Consider the following 17483-nt stretch of genomic DNA (forward strand, 5'->3'; position numbering starts at 1 on the left):
CACCCGCATCTGATAATGGTGTGCTGTTTACCCTTTTTTAGGAAGAAGAGTTTGGCCAAGATGGAGAAGTTGATGAAGATGAAGACGATGAGGATGAGGATGAAGATGAAGGTGGGTCTCATAGCATGCCTTTTGCTGAGAAGTTATGGTTGGTTAAAGTTAAACGAATGTTTCCTTTCATTGATTTAGAATGTGAACCAACTGAGAATACCTAGACCCACTTGATACCTAGCCTCACTTAAGTGTCAACACCAAGGGGTTGCTCTGTTTCTCAGTCCAGGCAGGAGTTTTTACTAATTAAAGAGAAAACCAGGACTATGTGTAGGGCTCTGTATATCTACTGTATAGAACATTCTAAAGAAATTTGCTCGATGAGGCTGTACCAGGTATGAGACCACAGAAAGCCGAGCATTTGAGTGGTGTCATTGTTGGAGGGGCTTCCAGAAGTTGCCTTATGTGGCCCCCAGATGAACCCTATGAGTTGGTACTGTTGTCTGTAGTATTAAATTAAATTTTGGGGGTTGGGGTCAGCCCCCACCGCTACTATTACCTACGGGCTCAGTAAGCACAATTGTACGGTTGAGATATATTGCTAACCAAAGTTCAGGGTCTTTTAAACCCAAATTAGGTGGCCCTGGCTCAGGCCGCAGTTTGCTTTTCACGGCCAGGCTGATTGGCCTGTGCTGTCTGCACTCTCATTGAAGATGACCTGTCTTCCCACAACCAAAGCACTTTTTTCTAGGTCTGATATAATTTGCCAATGTAGCTGCCATGAGGTTGGCCGTGTACTCATCTGTCTCTATGTTCCTGCATATCCCAAGACAATCTAACAGGGTGCCCTTTTCCCTGTAGGGATGCAAGGCATTTTTACAGTGCTTATTAGAGAAATCATAAGATAGCTTATGCACTAAGTCTCTTACTGCCTGAACATTTTTTTTTTTTTTTTACTTGTAGCAAGGATTACTATCAAACTCCACTCATTGGGCCAGAGACCCTTGTGGTGTTAGCGAAAACCTTGCCCATCATGTGCCTGAACATTCTTTACACACTTGGAAATAGCATCTTCTAGTCGGGACACAAAGTTGGCATAAGGCTCATCATTCCGTTGTCTTATAGCCATGTAACTCGGCTTTCTTTCTTCTGATAGAATTATCTTTTCCCAGGCACTTAAGCAAACTTCACGTATCTGTTCTATTGTCTGTTCAGTGAACTGTAGTTGGGACTCAACTGTAATATACTTCTCATCCCCTAGCAATCGATGAATTCCTGTATCTATCCCATCCTCAGCATTCCTACATGCTCGTGCCAGGACTGCTTCCTTCCACAGCATATGATATTGCAAATATTCTGAAGAGGAAAGAACATATCCTCCCTAAAACACTCCAGTCTGTAGGGGTCCAGCTTTCAGACCCTGCTAAAGTCTTTATCATGCTAATTATAAAATGTGAGTCTGGGCCATAATCATTGACTGCCTGCTTAAGATCTTTTAGCAACTTAAAAGGAAAGGCAGTATAACGCCTTTCTTGATTCCCTTCTGGGTGCTGCTCCTCAGGCTCTCCCTGTCTGTAATTCTAATGGGATAAGCTATTCTGAATTCTAAATCTGCTTCTTGAGTTATATTCTTCTCCACTCGTGAGAGCAAAGGTGCTTTTCTGTTCCCTAACTCTTTGCTGCTCACTTTCTGAGCCTCACTTTATAGTTTAAATCTCTCTATTTGCACTTCTTTGGATCTAATGTCCTCTCCTCCAGCACTGGCTTGCTTGATAGTATTGTGATTTCTCTGTGCTATATTCTGGCGGGGCAGATGGTTCCACTCTGCTATCTCCTAATTCAAACTTCACCTTCTCAGCTACACCTAAAATCTCATCTGCCTGAAACTCATTCTGCTTGCTTCTCACCTGATTTAAGTTTGTGTAGCTCAGGGACTTCTCACTACTTTGCTGGTTCTGTTTCTCTGCTTCCCCTACCTTTGAAAGCAAGGGAGCTTCCTGGGATTGCTTAATAGCCTTGCTTTGGGTCTTGGAATCCACTACCCCTAGTACTTTATCACCTTTAAATCTAGGAGGCTCCAGTCCCCCGAGGACATATAGGCTATGGCCTTGAGGTTTCTTTTAGACTCAGAGGCCTCACATAACAAATCAATCCCTGCTTCAGCTTTTCCTAAAGTTTCATCACTTAAATCATGCTCAGTCACACACACTCTGGCTTGCTTTTCTAGGTTTGAATAGACACAAGCCTTCTCACTGCACTGATAATTCTCATTCTCTTCCTCCTGCACAGGTACTAAAACCATGAACCCACAGAGACCACATCTCCATAGGGATACTCTCCCCATCTCTGTGTGCCTTCTTTAAGTTAACAGTGACCTTCTCCCAGGTCTCTAGATCAAAAATTCCTTCTTCGGGGAACCATGGATTATACCTTTTTACTACTTTCAGAAAACATTGCATTGCATCTTTTTCTTCATTACTTTTACACCCTGTCTTTTCAGTAAGTGGATGAGCATAGTACCATAAGTTGCAAGTTTACTTTTACCTTGCCCCATTGTCCTCTTTAAAATACTTATTCACTATTTCCACTACTTATCTGCCAATCCCCACACCGGATCCTCACTTCACACAATTTTCCGATTCACTCTACATTCTGGTGGGGGCTGTACAATTGTTACACGGGATATATAACTCATTGACATGCAATGGGCGCCATTTGTAGTATTAAATGGGGGGTGAGGGGCCAGCCCCCACAGCTACTACTACCTATGGGTTCAGTAAGCACAATTGTACGGTTGAGATATATATATATTAAAGTCGAGAGCATAGGAGATAAGAAATTATAACACATTACATGGTAGCATTGCTCACCTCCGCCCTGCTTGGTGATCCTTGTGGGGGGAATCTGGCTACGAGAGCAGGAGCAGCCTCGGGGACTGAGAATCGGGGAACCTCTCCTGGTCCAAGAGCCAGAGAGGGCCTCCTCTCTTTATTGCTAACTACGTATTATATCACTAGGGGGACATGCTTACAGAATCACGTCACAGGAAGGGGCAGTACAGTAGGCATACGCATTGTAGGAAGGGATGAGCTAGGGGTGTGCTCATAGGAATGGGAAGGTCTAGGGGTATACATTGACAAGATGGGCGGACCCTAGATTCATGATGGCAGTCTAATCTTGGTCATCCTTGACCTCTTTGGTGTCTCCTACAAGGAAACAGACTACTACTATCCTTATCAGAAGGGAGTGGGCCCTACTTGTTGTGGGAAACAGTGGTGTCTACTTGTAACTCTCAGGGAGAATGACCCCCCCAATCCACTCCTGATGACCTCCAAGTGTACAGTCATTCTCAAGCAGCAAAGTCTGGCATATATTTGGGGGAGACAGCTTGAGAGAAATCCTTCTGTTTTACAAAGGAGGGAACTGATGTACAGAGGTTGTGACTGCCCAAGGTCACTTAAGAGTGAGCATGTCCCCCAAAATGGGCCAGCTGATGATCCCAGGTCCTCCCTTTGTGTGTTAATAGCAGCTAGTTTAAGACCCACCTGGGAGGGACCCATTTAACATGCAGGAAGCTTGTTCTCTGGGACTTGTGGGTACCATTTGTGTTGCTTCTTAATCTCGTTTAATTTGCCTGTTGGTTTGGCACACTGTCCTTTAATTTGTCTCAAAGTGAATTTTTGTCGTGCAGAGGAGGAGGAAAGCGGTAAAGGTGAAAAGCGGAAGAGAGAAACAGATGATGAAGGAGAAGATGATTAAGACCCCAAATAACCTGCAGAAAAAGAACTGTTCAGTATTGGTTGGACTGCTCATAAGGATTTGGTAGCTGTTTAAGTTTAAAAAAAAGTAGCTGTGATTCAGAACCCCAGGACACCTGCCCACCCAAAGAGCCAAAGACTAGTTCCTGAGACATTCCACCTTCCTCTCTGTAGTCCCTCTTGGATATCCACCACCAAGCCTGGGGACTTCGCCCCACCACAATTGTAAACATTGTTAGGTGTCCCTGTGAGACTTCGCTATAGTCGGGGTAGCTGTGACCAGTGAGTCTTGAGCCATTCATGGCTGCCAGTTACACTGAGATTGTAACCACATTTTTACTTTCTGTACAACAAAGAAGCTTTGTAAATAAAATCTTAACATTTTGGGTCTGTTTTTCATGCTTTCCTTTGTGTGTTTTCTTTTTTTTTTAACATCGGACATTTTATGTCACAACTGCCAAAAGTATTTTTACGAATTTGCGTGAAATAAATACGTTCTTTGGTAATGCCAAGTTGTATGCTTAAATTTATAAGTTAGTCTCCAATCGAAGCTCTAATACCTTGTTCTGGATGACTGCGATAGGATCTAGGCCCAGAAATCCATCTTGTATGACTTAGGCTCCCCACTCCCCTTTCCAGAAAGAAATTACTCGTATAGATTATCTGCTTTGCCACACCCCGTGATCATTCTAGCACACCCACTCTGGGAGACACTTATGTATAAGGTACTCTACACACTCCCCCACCACCCTAACATGCCTCTGCCTCTCCTAACTACTCACAAAAGATTGGTGCAGGCACTGCAGTTCAGAATTTCCAGCTGACATCAATTTTTAAATGAGGCTGGTGATGCAGCTGAACAGTTGCTCTGCAGGAAAGCCACCAAGATTTCTTCAAGTGTGGAAGCCCTTCCAAAGCCAACTGGGTCAGCTTCATAAGCTCTGACCAAGTGGATATTGTATAACTTATCCCAGGGGTCCTTGGAGAGGGCATTCAGAAAAAACAAATTCATCCCCTAAAAGTGAATAGCTTCCCACCTAATACACAAGAAAATTCAAGTATTTATTTCTAAGTTGATAATATGTGTCTGAGTAAGGATAGCAGGCCTTGAGGATTTGGGTAGGGGTGGGGTCATGCAACTGCCCCTGCCCTAGAACCTTAGGGGTTTATGTTGAGGAAACCCCAGCCCCTGAAGCTTGAAGGACTCAACAAAATCCAGAGTCCTGTGTTCTGGCCACTGACCGGGTACTGGCTCTGAAGCTACTCCCCAGAATTAACTTTCAGTTCCTCAACAGAGAACGAGGAATGGCAGGCCCTTCTACCATTCTGAATATGGTACCTCCCCACGTTCTAACCAGCAACAGGAGTGCTGGAAGGTACCTGTGCCGTCTAGTAGCAAACGCACTTGGCTCCAGAGCCCTCCCAAGCAGTGGGCCAGAGTTCGGGCGGCTGGAGAAATGGCAGGGTCAGAAGGGTAGACAACAGATGGATGAGGCTGTTGCCCTCGACCAGCGAGCCAGATGAGGCTGCACCTCCATGACTAATGCAGTGTTTTCCAAAGTGGCACAGTCTTGGGAGCTAGCAGTACAGACTATCACCTAATCAAGCACCACTGCCACCTGGTATGCCTGCAACATAGTAAACCAGAATCCGACGTCACACAGGGAAACCAAAGGGTGAAATGATACACCATGCCACACAGCCAGTAAGTGGCCAAACTGGCTGCCAACCCAATTCTACCCACAGCTGCATGTCCCTCCTTAGTGCCCTGTCCTGTCTGGCTCAGTTCTGATGAGAAAATAGGCCTCTCCTGCCTTCTCAACCTAGAACTCAAAAATGCACATTGGCTAACGGTACTAATTGGCTCCAAAGGAGACCCAGAACAGAACTATGGCCGGCTATCAAAAGATAAAGCATCTGGGGTCTGAAAGGCTTTAAAGGCCATCTAGCTCAGAAGCAACAAAGCCCACATGGAAGAAGCACACCAGCCTGTGTGATCATGAGGTGTCGAAGGGATCAGCTATCAGGCATCATCAGAACAAAAAATCCTATCATTGTGAATGAGGTGGGGAGTGCAGAGTGGAGACCCAAAGCCCATTTGTAGGCCACTGGACATCCCCTTACAGAAGGGTCTCAGGGAGGAGATGAGCCAGTCAGGGTGTGATGTAGCAACGATGAAACAACTTTTCTCTTGTTCTTAAATGCTTCCTCCCCAGCCACTATCATGATCCCAATTCTACCTTACAAATCTGACTAGAGCAAAGGATGTACGCTGGTACAAATAGGAACTGGGAATCCAGGGCGGATGATCTCTTCAGGACCAGTGGTGAGAGTGGCGATACTGGGAGAAGGGAGGGTGGGTTGGAAAAGGGGAACCGATTACAAAGATCTACGTATAACCTCCTCCCTGAGGGGTGGACAACAGAAAAGTGGATGAAGGGAGAAGTCGGACAGTGCAAGATATGACAAAATTTATAAATTATCAAGGGTTCATAAGGGAGAGGAGAGCAGGGAGGGAGGAGAAAAATGAGCTGATGCCAGGGGCTTAGGTGGAGAGCAAATGTTTTGAGAAAGATGAGGGCAATGAATGTACAAATGTGCTTTACACAATTGATGTATATATGGATTATGATAATTATGAGCCCCTAATAAAATGATTACAAAAAAGAAAAACAGAACTAAATTTTAGGAACCATAAAACATTTAGTGCCAGTAAACATGTTCCATAGGCCTCTCCCCAATTTCTAAAGCTATCATACAACCGCAGTCATTGACACAGCATGGTATTATACAATGATAGAGATGCAGACCAATGGATCAGCACAGAGAACCCAGAAACAGAACTAAGCACCTATAGATACTCGATTTTTGAACACGACAAAGACACATTAAGTGAAGAAAGAAATAGCCTTTTCTTTCAATTTGCATTTTACTTATTTTTTAATTAAAGATTAGGGGCTCTTACAACTCTTGAAACAATTCATACATCAATTGTATCAGGCCTACTTGTACATTGGTTGCCATCCTTTCTTAGACATTTACTTTTTATTGAGTCCTTGGTATCAGCTCTTTTGCCCTCCATCCCCCTAACCTTTTCAATAAATAGTACAAGGAAAAAATTGATCTCTACCTGCAAAATAATGAAACAGGTCCCGTACTTCACACCATATACAAAAATGAATTCAACATGGATTAAAGACCTAAATATAAACCCTAGAACTATAATGATCACCAATGGGAAAAATAGAGGCAAAGTTAAGGGCCCTAATACAAGGTATAAATATGCTACTAAACAATGAAAAACACCCATGCTACAAAAAACAAAATAGAGGAGTGGGACCTTCTAAAAATAGGATATTTATGTCCCTCAAAAGAATTCATTTAAAAAAAAATAAAGAATTCATCAAATGAAAGAAAGAACCCACAAGTTAAAAAATATATATTTGCCAGTGATATTTCAGATAGAGAGCTAATTTTAAGAATCTAAAGAAAATTGCAACACCTTAATAATGGAAACAATCCAATCAAAAATGGGCACAGATATGAATAGACAATTTACTAGAGATGACATCTAGGTGACCCACAATCAAGAAGTGTTTGAGTGTGTTAGCCATAGGAGAAATGCAAATTACAACATCAATGAGCACCTCACACCAGCCCTCTTAGCAAAATCAAAGTAACTGGAAGTGCTGGAGAGATGGGAACACTCACACGCTGCCGGGGGGACGGCAGAACTGTACAGCCACTATGGAAAGCAGTCCGGTGCTTCTTTAAACCATAGAAATACCATCCGATCCTGCCCTCTCTCTCCTCAGTATATACCCCAAGGACATAAACAAAACATGAGCAGATACAAGCACACCCACGTTTATCACGGCAATTTCTGTACTAACCAAAAGATGGAAACAACCCAGCGCCTGGGAGTAAGAGTTCCTGTCAAGTACCCGGCTTTGCATGTCCCCCGGCAGGCCTGTGCTCCCTCTGTCAACTTTCTGCAGGCCCAGACTCAGACCCACTGCCATTGAGTTGTTTCCAGCTTGACTTAGGTCAACCCCACAGGGGCGTCCAAGGATCTGCAAATCTTCACAGGGAGCTACAGCCTCCTCTTTCTCCCGAAGAGCAACTGGTGGGTGTCCTGTAACCCATGACGCCCCACCTGGGCTCCTTTTCTGGAGGCCAGTCAGTGCAGGAAACCAAAAGGCGTCCTGTCTGGATAAAGCGGGACCCATTCCTCATCTATGCATCATGGAGGGTCCAGCTCATTCGGGGGAGAATATTCAAGTTTAGATTCTGAGCACCCCATTTGCAGAAGGCATGGATGACAGTCACACCCCAAGATCCATTTGCAGGGTTCCTTGAATTCCTTACGCCTCTGTTGAATCCCTTCTGATCACTGACCAGAGGTAGACCATCTTGCCCTCAGGCAGAGCGTTGCAATGTGCACTCCCTGTCCAGCCAGGCCCCCCCCCCCTCCCCCCCCCGGCAGATTCTGAGGGACTTGCCAGGGTGTGCCCTTGATGGAGATCACCCTCCCAGGGACAGTACTGGGAGTTGCATAGTCAAGAGTCATGTCTTATCAGTTGTTCCCTTCCTTGGTCAGAAGACCCTGAGCCAGTTTTGTAAGCTTTTCTATCCAAAATGATGTAGGTGTCCCAATCACGGTCCTGTTCTCACTTCTGCAGTCCCATCTGTAGCTGTGATGCTCATCTGCCACCAATCATGACTTTGAGTTCCCTAGGTTCCACACCCCATTTAATGAGCCCCCTGGTTCTGCATCCTAGGATGCCATCATGACCTCTTGCTAATGGCCTCCCTCACTCTGATGATGTGTCTTTGTGTGGTCTTTATCCCATGTGAGACTTAATAAATGTTCTCCTTAAAACTATATTTGTATGGATGGATGTGATAAGAGTTGTATGAGCCCCTAATAAAACGATTTAAAAAAAACTATATTTGAGGTTGGGGGGGGTCTCTTTTGTACGGTAAACCAGCACTAAGCAACTATGGCGCCTTCCCTCCTTAGTAACTCAGAACTAAAGTCAGGAGGTGAGCAGAGGGCGGTGGTCTTCCCTGGTGCACAGGGGACGCATGGGGCCAGAGGAGGGGTGGCAGAGCCCCGTCAAGCTGAGAGGCTCTCTCCACACAAGGGGATGGGCCACAAGGGGGTGAAATGTCCGACTGAGAGCGAGCCCGTGCCTGGGTCAGCTTGGCGAGGGATGCCACAGCCTGAGTGGGTAAGGAGGGAGGCACAACATGGAGTCAGAGCCAGGGCAGGGGGAGAGGCATCCTCTTGGAAGGGTGGCCTGGAATGGGGCGTCACAGACTGAGTGCAGTGAGGGAGGTGTGCTATGTCACAGGACAAGGAAGTCATCCACGTAGCTGAAGGGAGAGCAGCCCATTGGGGAGGGTCAGAGTGCGCGGTGGCAAGGAGGGTCTTTCTGCTGGAGGGGGGGCAGAGCGGGGGCTCTCATAGACTAGGGAGGAGAACATCCCTGTAGGGAGGAGACATCAAATAAGACCATGTGAAGACGTATCAGGATAATGAGGGCCGACTTTGTGAGGAGAAGACAAGAATGAACCTGTGACGATGGCTGGGAGGGAAGGAGATGAGCTATGGCTTTCAGTAGAGACGTACTAAATAAATGGCAATATAAAGAGTCTGCGTCCGTACATATTACGTATCCCTTAGCGTCGCCACAAGACAACCTGGGAAAAGTGGCAGCCTATTAGCGGTGAGCATGTTAGGTAGGCTAGCGTAGGGCTGGGAGGTCCATGAACGCATGCCCAGAGGGTCAAGCTATGGAAACAAAGGGGTGGCACACTGCACATGCGCAGAGGTTCAGGTTTCCGCCAGGTACGCTTGGGTGGGCGCTGCACCTGGATTGGCCCACCTGGGCCAGGTGAATTCAATTCAGCCAATGGGGTCGACCAGGGGTCGACACCTCCCCACGGAATCCTTGAAAAGGAAGGAGCCCGGAGTCAACAGGGAGACTTTTCCGGACTCTGCGAGCAGATTCCAGGCAAGGTGTACGTTTCGTAGGAGCCCTACGGGTGCCCATGTAAACCTGAAACTTCCTCTAACACTCATAAAACTCACTGGGATCACAAACCAGGCTTCAGCGTGAATTCTTTCTCACGCGGAGCCAAGGACAGAGGCATATCTATCCCCAGAGAGATCTAACAAGCACACCTTGTACCCAGGTCTCTGCTCCTAACTACCATTTTGCACAAGGACCTGGGGCTCCTCAGAAGTAGCCGGTGGCTGGACTGCAGGCCCAGGGCCGGGAAAGCACAAGATGGGCTTGGAACGAAAGCAGGCAGCCGGCTTCAAGAACCATGAGGACATGTCAGAAGACCTCGAAAGGCTCTCACTCACCCTCTTACCCTCTCACTCACCCTCTCTCACCCACTCACTCACTCACTCACTCTCTCACACTCACTCACTCACCCTTCTCACTCTTCTCACTCACTCACCCACTCTCTCACTCACTAACTCACCCTCTCACTCACTCTCATTCTCTCACTCTCACTCACTCACTCACACTCTCGCACTCACTAACTCACCCTCTCACTCACTCTCATTCTCTCACTCACTCACTCACACTCTCGCACTCACTTTCACTCTCACTCACTCACACACTAACTCACTCACGCTATCACTCTCACTCTCGCACTCACACACACTCTTTTACTCACTCTTTCACTCACTTACCCACTCTCTCACACTCTCACTCACTCACCCTCTCACTCACCCACTCTCTCACACTCACTCACTCACTCACTCACCCACTCTCTCACTCACTCACTCTCATTCACTCACTCACCCACTCTCTCACTCACTAACTCACCCTCTCACTCACTCTATCACTCTCATTCATTCACTCACTCACTCTCATTCTCTCACGCTCTCTCACTCACTCACACACTCACTCTATCTCTCACTCTCTCTCACGCTCTCACTCACTCACCCACTCTCACTCACTAACTCACCCTCTCACTCACTCTATCACTCTCACTCATTCACTCACTCACTCTCATTCTCTCACTCACTCTCTCACACACTCTCTCTCTCTCACTCACTCACACACTCACTCTATCACTCTTTCACTCACTCACTCACTCACTCACTCTCTCTCGTACTCAGTCACTCACACACTAACTCTCTCTCACTCACTCTTACTGACTCACTCACTTTCACTCACTCTCTCACTCACTCTCTAACTCACTCACTTACTCTCACTCTCTCTTACTCACTCTCTAACTCACTCTCACTTTCTCATTCACTCACTCTAACTCACTCACTCACTCACTCACTCTTATTGACTCACTCTTTCACTCACTCTCTCTTACTCACTCACTCTTTCACTCTCTCTCACTCACTCACCCACTTACTCTCTCTCTCTCTAACTCACTCACTCACTTTCTAACTCACTCACTCACTCACTCTTATTGACTCACTCACTCTAACTCACTCACTCACTCTTATTGACTCACTCTTTCACTCACTCTCTCTTACTCACTCTCACTCACTCACTCTTACTCTTTCACTCACTCACTCACCCACTTACTCTCTCACTCACTCTCTAACTCACTCTCACTCACTCACTCTCTAACTCACTCTCACTCATTCTCGCACTCACTCACTCACTCACTCTCTCACTTACTCTCGCACTCACTCTCTAACTCACTCACTCACTCTTACTGACTCACTCACACACTCTCTCTCTTACTCACTCACTCACTCTCACTTACTCAGTCCCGCACTCACTCTCTAACTCACTGTAATGGGGATTGATGGCTCCTCCTGCATCTTAAACCAATACCCTTTCTCCCATTCATTCCTAATAATCCCCTCAGTCCTGTTCCATTGCTCGCAGGAGGAATTTTGTAATGCCTTAAGGCCTCCATTTCCCTAAGACCTCAGCGGCCTCACGCTGCCCATGCTGCCCATCTCCTTTTTGCCGCTGTCGCCGCCCTGGGGCCAGAAGGTCCTCCCAGAGCAATATTCAGCCTCCAAGAAACCTCCACCAATTCCGTGGGCACCTCCCCGGTGAGGACTGGGCAATTAATTTTACGTATATGCCTGAACAGAAACATCTTAAATAATTGTTAACCTTGGTGGATACCTTTTCAAGGAGGATTAAAGCTTTCCATACCAGCCGGGAAACAGCAAAATGTTGTCGCTCCAACTCTCCTAAAATCTATAATCCCTAGGTTTAGCCTTCCACACGCTATCCTGTCTGACAATGGCCCAGCCTTCATTTCGCAGGTGTCCCAACAGGTCTCAGCCGCCCTGGGAGTAAATTTGAAGCTACATATTCCTTATCAGCCCTCTCGTCAAGCAAGGTTAAGCGCGCCAAAGGACTTATAAAGTCCCAGTTAACTAAGCTCTCATTAAACGTCCACCTCTCTTGGCCACATCTCCATCCTGTTACCTAAACCCACCTGGTCTCAGCCCGTTTAAAGTTCTATACAGCCGTCCATTTGTCCTAAATTATTCTCTGCCTCAGAATGAAACTCCGCTTTCAGCTTGCTTACCCACTCTATCTTTGCTCCGCAATGTACTCAGGTCCTACGCAGACCAACACCTTCCCGACGTAAAAAACACCTCTTCTGGACACCCAACCCCTAACCTCTCCCCAGGAACTCAAGTCCTAGCAAAAACTCGTCCTGTGCCAGCCACTGTGCCAGCCACGGTGGAAAGAACCATACACCGTAATACTCACTACCCCATCGGCAGTCTAATTGGTATAACTGACGGGGTGGTATCATCTGACACGGGTCAAGCAAGCACCGTTGGAACCCAAACCCACTTAAAACAAGTAAACTTCTAACCTCATCGGCCCAACTTCACCACGCCTAACTAAAACCTCCCCCTAAATGATTTCGGCATGCCTCCTCTTTTTCTTTTTACCCCCTTATTATGTTTTTGGAATAAGCCTTGCAGCAACTGCTCTGGCCAATTGAACCACTGGTCAAAAGGTCTGTTTGGGGCTCAGTTATGTTGCGATTTGTTCCTGTTTTTTCCTCTTCAGGTGTTGGCTTCCGTAAACACAGAAATGCGGTACACGGTACGTGGAAATGCGGTCACCCAGCCACCGATGGCAGTTCATAGTTACCGAAACCTGGGCTGATGATTTGGGAACCCATTCGCAGGTTATAGGCAAAAAGTATTATCAGCCTGAAAGCTGCCAATCTCTGGTGGCGATTCCTGTAAAACCTTTCACTGCACTCCCCCAATGTGGTCCCACCCCCTCCTTTGCTTCCTGTATGCCCAAACCAAATCCAGCGGTTGCAGCACTAAATGGGTAAAAGAAAATGGAGGTTGCCCATGGAATCCCTGCGTGGTGCACAAATACAAAACAGATCTGGAAGGAAAGCGGAAACAAAAGTATCGTCTCACCGGTAACCATCATAATGGTGCTTTTTGGATCAACATCCCTGACCCATAGGACACTCGCTGGCAAAAAGGTGTCCCAGAAAAAATCTACCGGTATCTGGGTTCCTCTAAACCTTATCAATATATATATAGTGGTTACATATGCACTGGCTGGCCGATCAAACCCGCTAATTCAAAAAGCCCAACAAGAACTTCAAAAACAGGTTACAGGAGAGAAGTCCAAGGAAAAATCTTTTTCTTGGCTCACCGTTATCCAAGAAAGGGCAGCCCTTCTTAACAATTCCAATCTGGCTAATCTTTCCTCTTGTTTCCTTTGTGCTGCCCTCCAGAGGTCTCCTCCTTTACCTCAACTGTTTAACTACACAGAAAAAAACAGATGCCTTTCCACCAGTAATTGAAGTTACCGTTACACAACCCACTGCTAAAAAATGGCCGTTTTGCTATTCCGACCCGGAACAAGGTTGTAATAACACCGCAACCTCATTTTTCCCCTCAATGCCCCCCTCCCCCCAGGCAGATTCTTTCAGTGCAATAACACCCTGACAAAAAACCTTTCCACTCCTTCCCCATCCCATCATTGTATGCCGGTCATCCTGGTCCCCAGCTAACTATGTACACAGTCCCTGAGGTAAACGCTCTGCAAAACCCCTCCCATGGCACCACCAGACACTCAAGGGCAGGGTTCCTCCCTGTCACGGTTGGTTTAGTGGTAGCCTCTTCCTTGGTTGGCTCAGGAATGGGGGCAGTGTGAGGAACAGAAAGATTTCTCTTAAGTTGTCTCCCCAAAATATATGCCAGATTTAGCTTGAAAATAATTGTTCACTAGGCAGTGAAAGTAGGTCAGAGGTTATTCTCCCTAACATCAGCCATCTGAACTATTAGTCTGACTCACCCTAAATAAGACCCACTCCCTTCTGATAAGGATAGTGGTTGTCTGTTTACTTGCAGGAGATACCAGAGAGGTCAAACCCGCCCAAGGATGACCTAGGTTAGGTAGCCATTATCAGTTGTCTAGATCAAGCAGACACCACTGTTTATCCCACAATAAATGTGGGCACACCCCTAGGTCATCCCCTTCCTATTGATTGTATTGCCTATGTCGCTACCCCTCCCTGTGACTTAGGTTATTGTCTGCTATCAGGGGACTTGCATGCCTCCCAGAATAGTAGTTGTCTGTTTTATTGTATGAGACACCAGAATGATCAAACTTGTTAAGAATGAATTGTATTGCCCCTTCCTGTGATGTATGACTCTGTAATCAGATCCCCCTAAAGTGATATGATGCGTGGTTAGCAATAAATAATGAGGCTCCCTGGTTCTCAGGAGGGTGGCTGGAGAAGGTGGCTAAGGAGGACGAGGCAGCAGCTTCTTCTCTGACGACTGAGCCCCCTCCACGATGACCATCAAGCGGGGCTGAGGTGAGCAATGCTACCATGAACTGCGTCTGACTCCATTACTTGACTCCATCCATTAACTCTCATGCTCTCTATGACTTTACTATAATCTCTACTTATTATCGCTGTACAATTGCGCCTACCGAACCTGTGATGTTTTGTGGGGTTCCCTCTTCCCTTTTACCCCACAGGGAAGGAGCCCTATCCCACTCTCTGAGCGCTTCACAAAGCTGGTCCTCCAAACTGCAATCGGCAACTAAAAACACTGCATTAACTTTAAATCTCTTACAGCACCAAATAACATCCCTAGCCCAAGTAGCCTTACAAAACAGAAAAGCCCTAGACCTCTTAATGGCCAATAACGAGGGACCGTGTATATTCCTGAATAAGAAGTATTGCTATTATGTTAACGAATCCAGGTTGGTGGAAACCAGTATAAACAAACTTCGTAAGTTGGGGAAAAGCTATCTGGTGAGGCCCCCCGGGGTCTTACAAGGAGGTTGGTGGTCTAATCCATTCATCGGTTGGGTTGCTCCCTTAATAACCCCTCTTATAACCATCTGCACTATGCTACTTCTGGCACCGTTTGCTGAACTTTCTTCACAACCAATGCAAAAAATTTCTCATGTTGCCGTTTAATCAAATGTTATTGCACCCTTACAGTCCTTTGCCACAGGAGCCAGACATTCCTAACCCGAAAGCCCTCCCATGTTGTCCCAGTACCCGCAGGAAGTAGCCAGAAGAGGCATCACCCATATGACCAAAGAATTAGGAATGTATGGCCGGATCAATACCAGGCTGGTTTCTAGCAGCAAGTGGCCTTGAATCTCCCACACCCCCCCCGCAGAGCTGACCAGAGCTGGCTAATGGCCCGCTTTGTTCTCGACCTGCTGCTCTGCACCCGCACCGGCATGGCCCGTTTGGCTCAGTGCCCACTTTGTTTTTTCTTGCCCACTGCTTTGTAACCGGCACAAATACACCCGGAATCAGGAAGACACCTTACATTCCAGAAACCCGGACATACCTGTCCATATAAGCAGCAGCTCTGCAGCCTGCAGTGTGACTCCCCCAGCCCGGACGTTGTGGACCGTAGGACTTCGCCCAGGCTGGGTTTTTCTCCCTAATAAAGCCTGTTTGTTCCAATTCAACTGATTTGGTCTCTGATGCCTCTCGACTGATCTGGTGTATAAACTCCCACCCAATTCACAATACAAAGTTTTTTTTAAAAGAAAGAGAACCTTTGGGAGATATAAGGTGGAGCCATTGGTCTTTCCCCACCTGGAGAAGAGTGAAGAAAATCAAGTGAAGAAACAATCCAAAGGACCAGTGGACCTGTGCACCTCTGAAACAAATCAAAGGACCAGTGACCCTGAGACCAGGAGCAGCAGGTGGTGCCTGCGTGTCTTTGCAGACTGCTCTGAAAGAGAAGAGAATAAGAGGTCTTAGATACAGTGGAGTCGAACTAAAAATCTTATAAGAGATCCAGCTTACTGGTCTCCTAGAGACCAGTGGAACCACAGAGACCATGACCGCTACACATCCTTCAAGCCTGAAACTGAACTCACTCCTGTCCCTCAACTTCCACTCTACCCACCATCCCCTCGTCCAGGGGCCGGCAAAGTTCTGAGATGGCAGAGCCAATCCTGTCCTCACAACAATTTAAAAATTATTCAAGAGCCATAAACGTGTTTTTACAAATAAGTGAAATCACCACTATCTGAATAATGTCCTTTAAATGTTTCCAGTTTTGCTTCAAAGCCATGTGTATGCACAGAAAGAGCCGTATATGGCTGGGGAACTGCAGTTTGCTGATCTGATTCCACTTCACAGGGGCCCTGGTAGGATTGTGGGCCGCACACTGGGCTGCTAGCTGCAGGTCAGCAGTGTCGGAGGAGCCAGCCCCTAACAAATCATTACGGGTCCGGTAGGCACAATTGTGCGGCTATAATATCAAGATTACAGTAAAGTCATAAAGAATAGGAGAGAAAGGAAAATGAAGGAGTCAGACACATTTTATGGTAGCATGTTCACCTCAACCCCGCTTGATGGTCCACATGTTGATGCAGAGACCAGAGAGGAGCAGGAGGGAGAGAGATTTATTTCTAACCAAAGCTTATATATACTTGGGGGACGTGCAAGCTCCCTGATTACCGGTAATGACCTACATCACAGGAAGGGGTTGTAGCAAAGGCCATACAGTAATGGGAGGGGAATGATCTAGGGGTGTACATGCAATAGGAAGAGGAGGGATTGGGGTACACATGTAACAAGATGGGCAGATCCTAGATTCGTGATGGAGGCCTAACCCTGATTGCCCTTGAGTGGAGACTTGATTTATTCTAAGCTTTCTATGGAAAGGAATCCACTGCCCTAAACAGCAGGGAGGGAGCCCCACCTTCGGTGGGATAAACAGTAGTGTCTGATAGCTCTGGATGGCTGAATGCCTATAGGGAGAATACCTCCCACCATGCGCTGGCAAATTACCTTTTAGGTTAGGCATATATTTGGGGGAGACAAAGCTGGGGAAAAGTCTGATTATATCCCACACAGCAGTTTGAAACCCCTTGTGCGAGTGTGCCTCAAATTCTAGCCTTTCATTACGTTCAGCTGTAAATGTAAGGGAAATGTAAATGTAAGGCAAAGTCATTCTGTCTGTGTAGACATGCAAGGGCTATCCTTTCGGGCAGAGTTAGTGAACTTCTCTCCTCTGCTGTGGGAGAAAAAAACACATGTGCCACAATTTACATATTCATGTCACAATTCCTGATCTCTGGAGCTGCTTGCTCTTTACAGTATCTTTTTCTTTTATATATATATTTTTTGTGTGTGAGAGAGTGAGTGAGTGAGTGAGAGAGTGAGTGAGTGAGAGAATGAGTCAGTGAATGAGAGTGAGTGAATTAGAGAGTGAGTGAGTGAGTGAGTGAGAGTGAGTGAATGAGA

General features: G+C 46.5%; 1 protein-coding gene, 1 non-coding gene and 1 pseudogene across 2 annotated transcripts in view; 2 read left to right on the forward strand and 1 right to left on the reverse strand.

The window, feature by feature from the left end:
- ANP32B (acidic nuclear phosphoprotein 32 family member B) overlaps nucleotides 1–4143 on the forward strand; it is a 275087-nt gene extending 270944 nt beyond the window's left edge. Inside the window, exons 7-8 of the mRNA XM_045296651.1 lie at nucleotides 42–111; nucleotides 3683–4143. Of these exons, the coding sequence (XP_045152586.1) occupies nucleotides 42–111; nucleotides 3683–3750 (138 nt within the window). The 3' untranslated portion in view covers nucleotides 3751–4143. The remainder of the gene's footprint in view (nucleotides 1–41; nucleotides 112–3682) is intronic.
- LOC115871907 lies at nucleotides 947–1056 on the reverse strand. Its single transcript, XR_004047546.1, has one exon. It is a non-coding gene; the product is annotated as a small nucleolar RNA SNORA62/SNORA6 family (small nucleolar RNA).
- A 4609-nt stretch (nucleotides 4144–8752) lies between the features above and the next one.
- The window catches only part of LOC101653696, a 14277-nt pseudogene continuing 5546 nt past the window's right edge, over nucleotides 8753–17483 (forward strand).

This window comes from Echinops telfairi, unplaced genomic scaffold, assembly GCF_000313985.2.
Source record: "Echinops telfairi isolate 266 unplaced genomic scaffold, ASM31398v2 ScPeMD7_7410;HRSCAF=8448, whole genome shotgun sequence".
In the NCBI taxonomy this organism is placed as follows: Eukaryota; Metazoa; Chordata; class Mammalia; order Afrosoricida; family Tenrecidae; genus Echinops; species Echinops telfairi.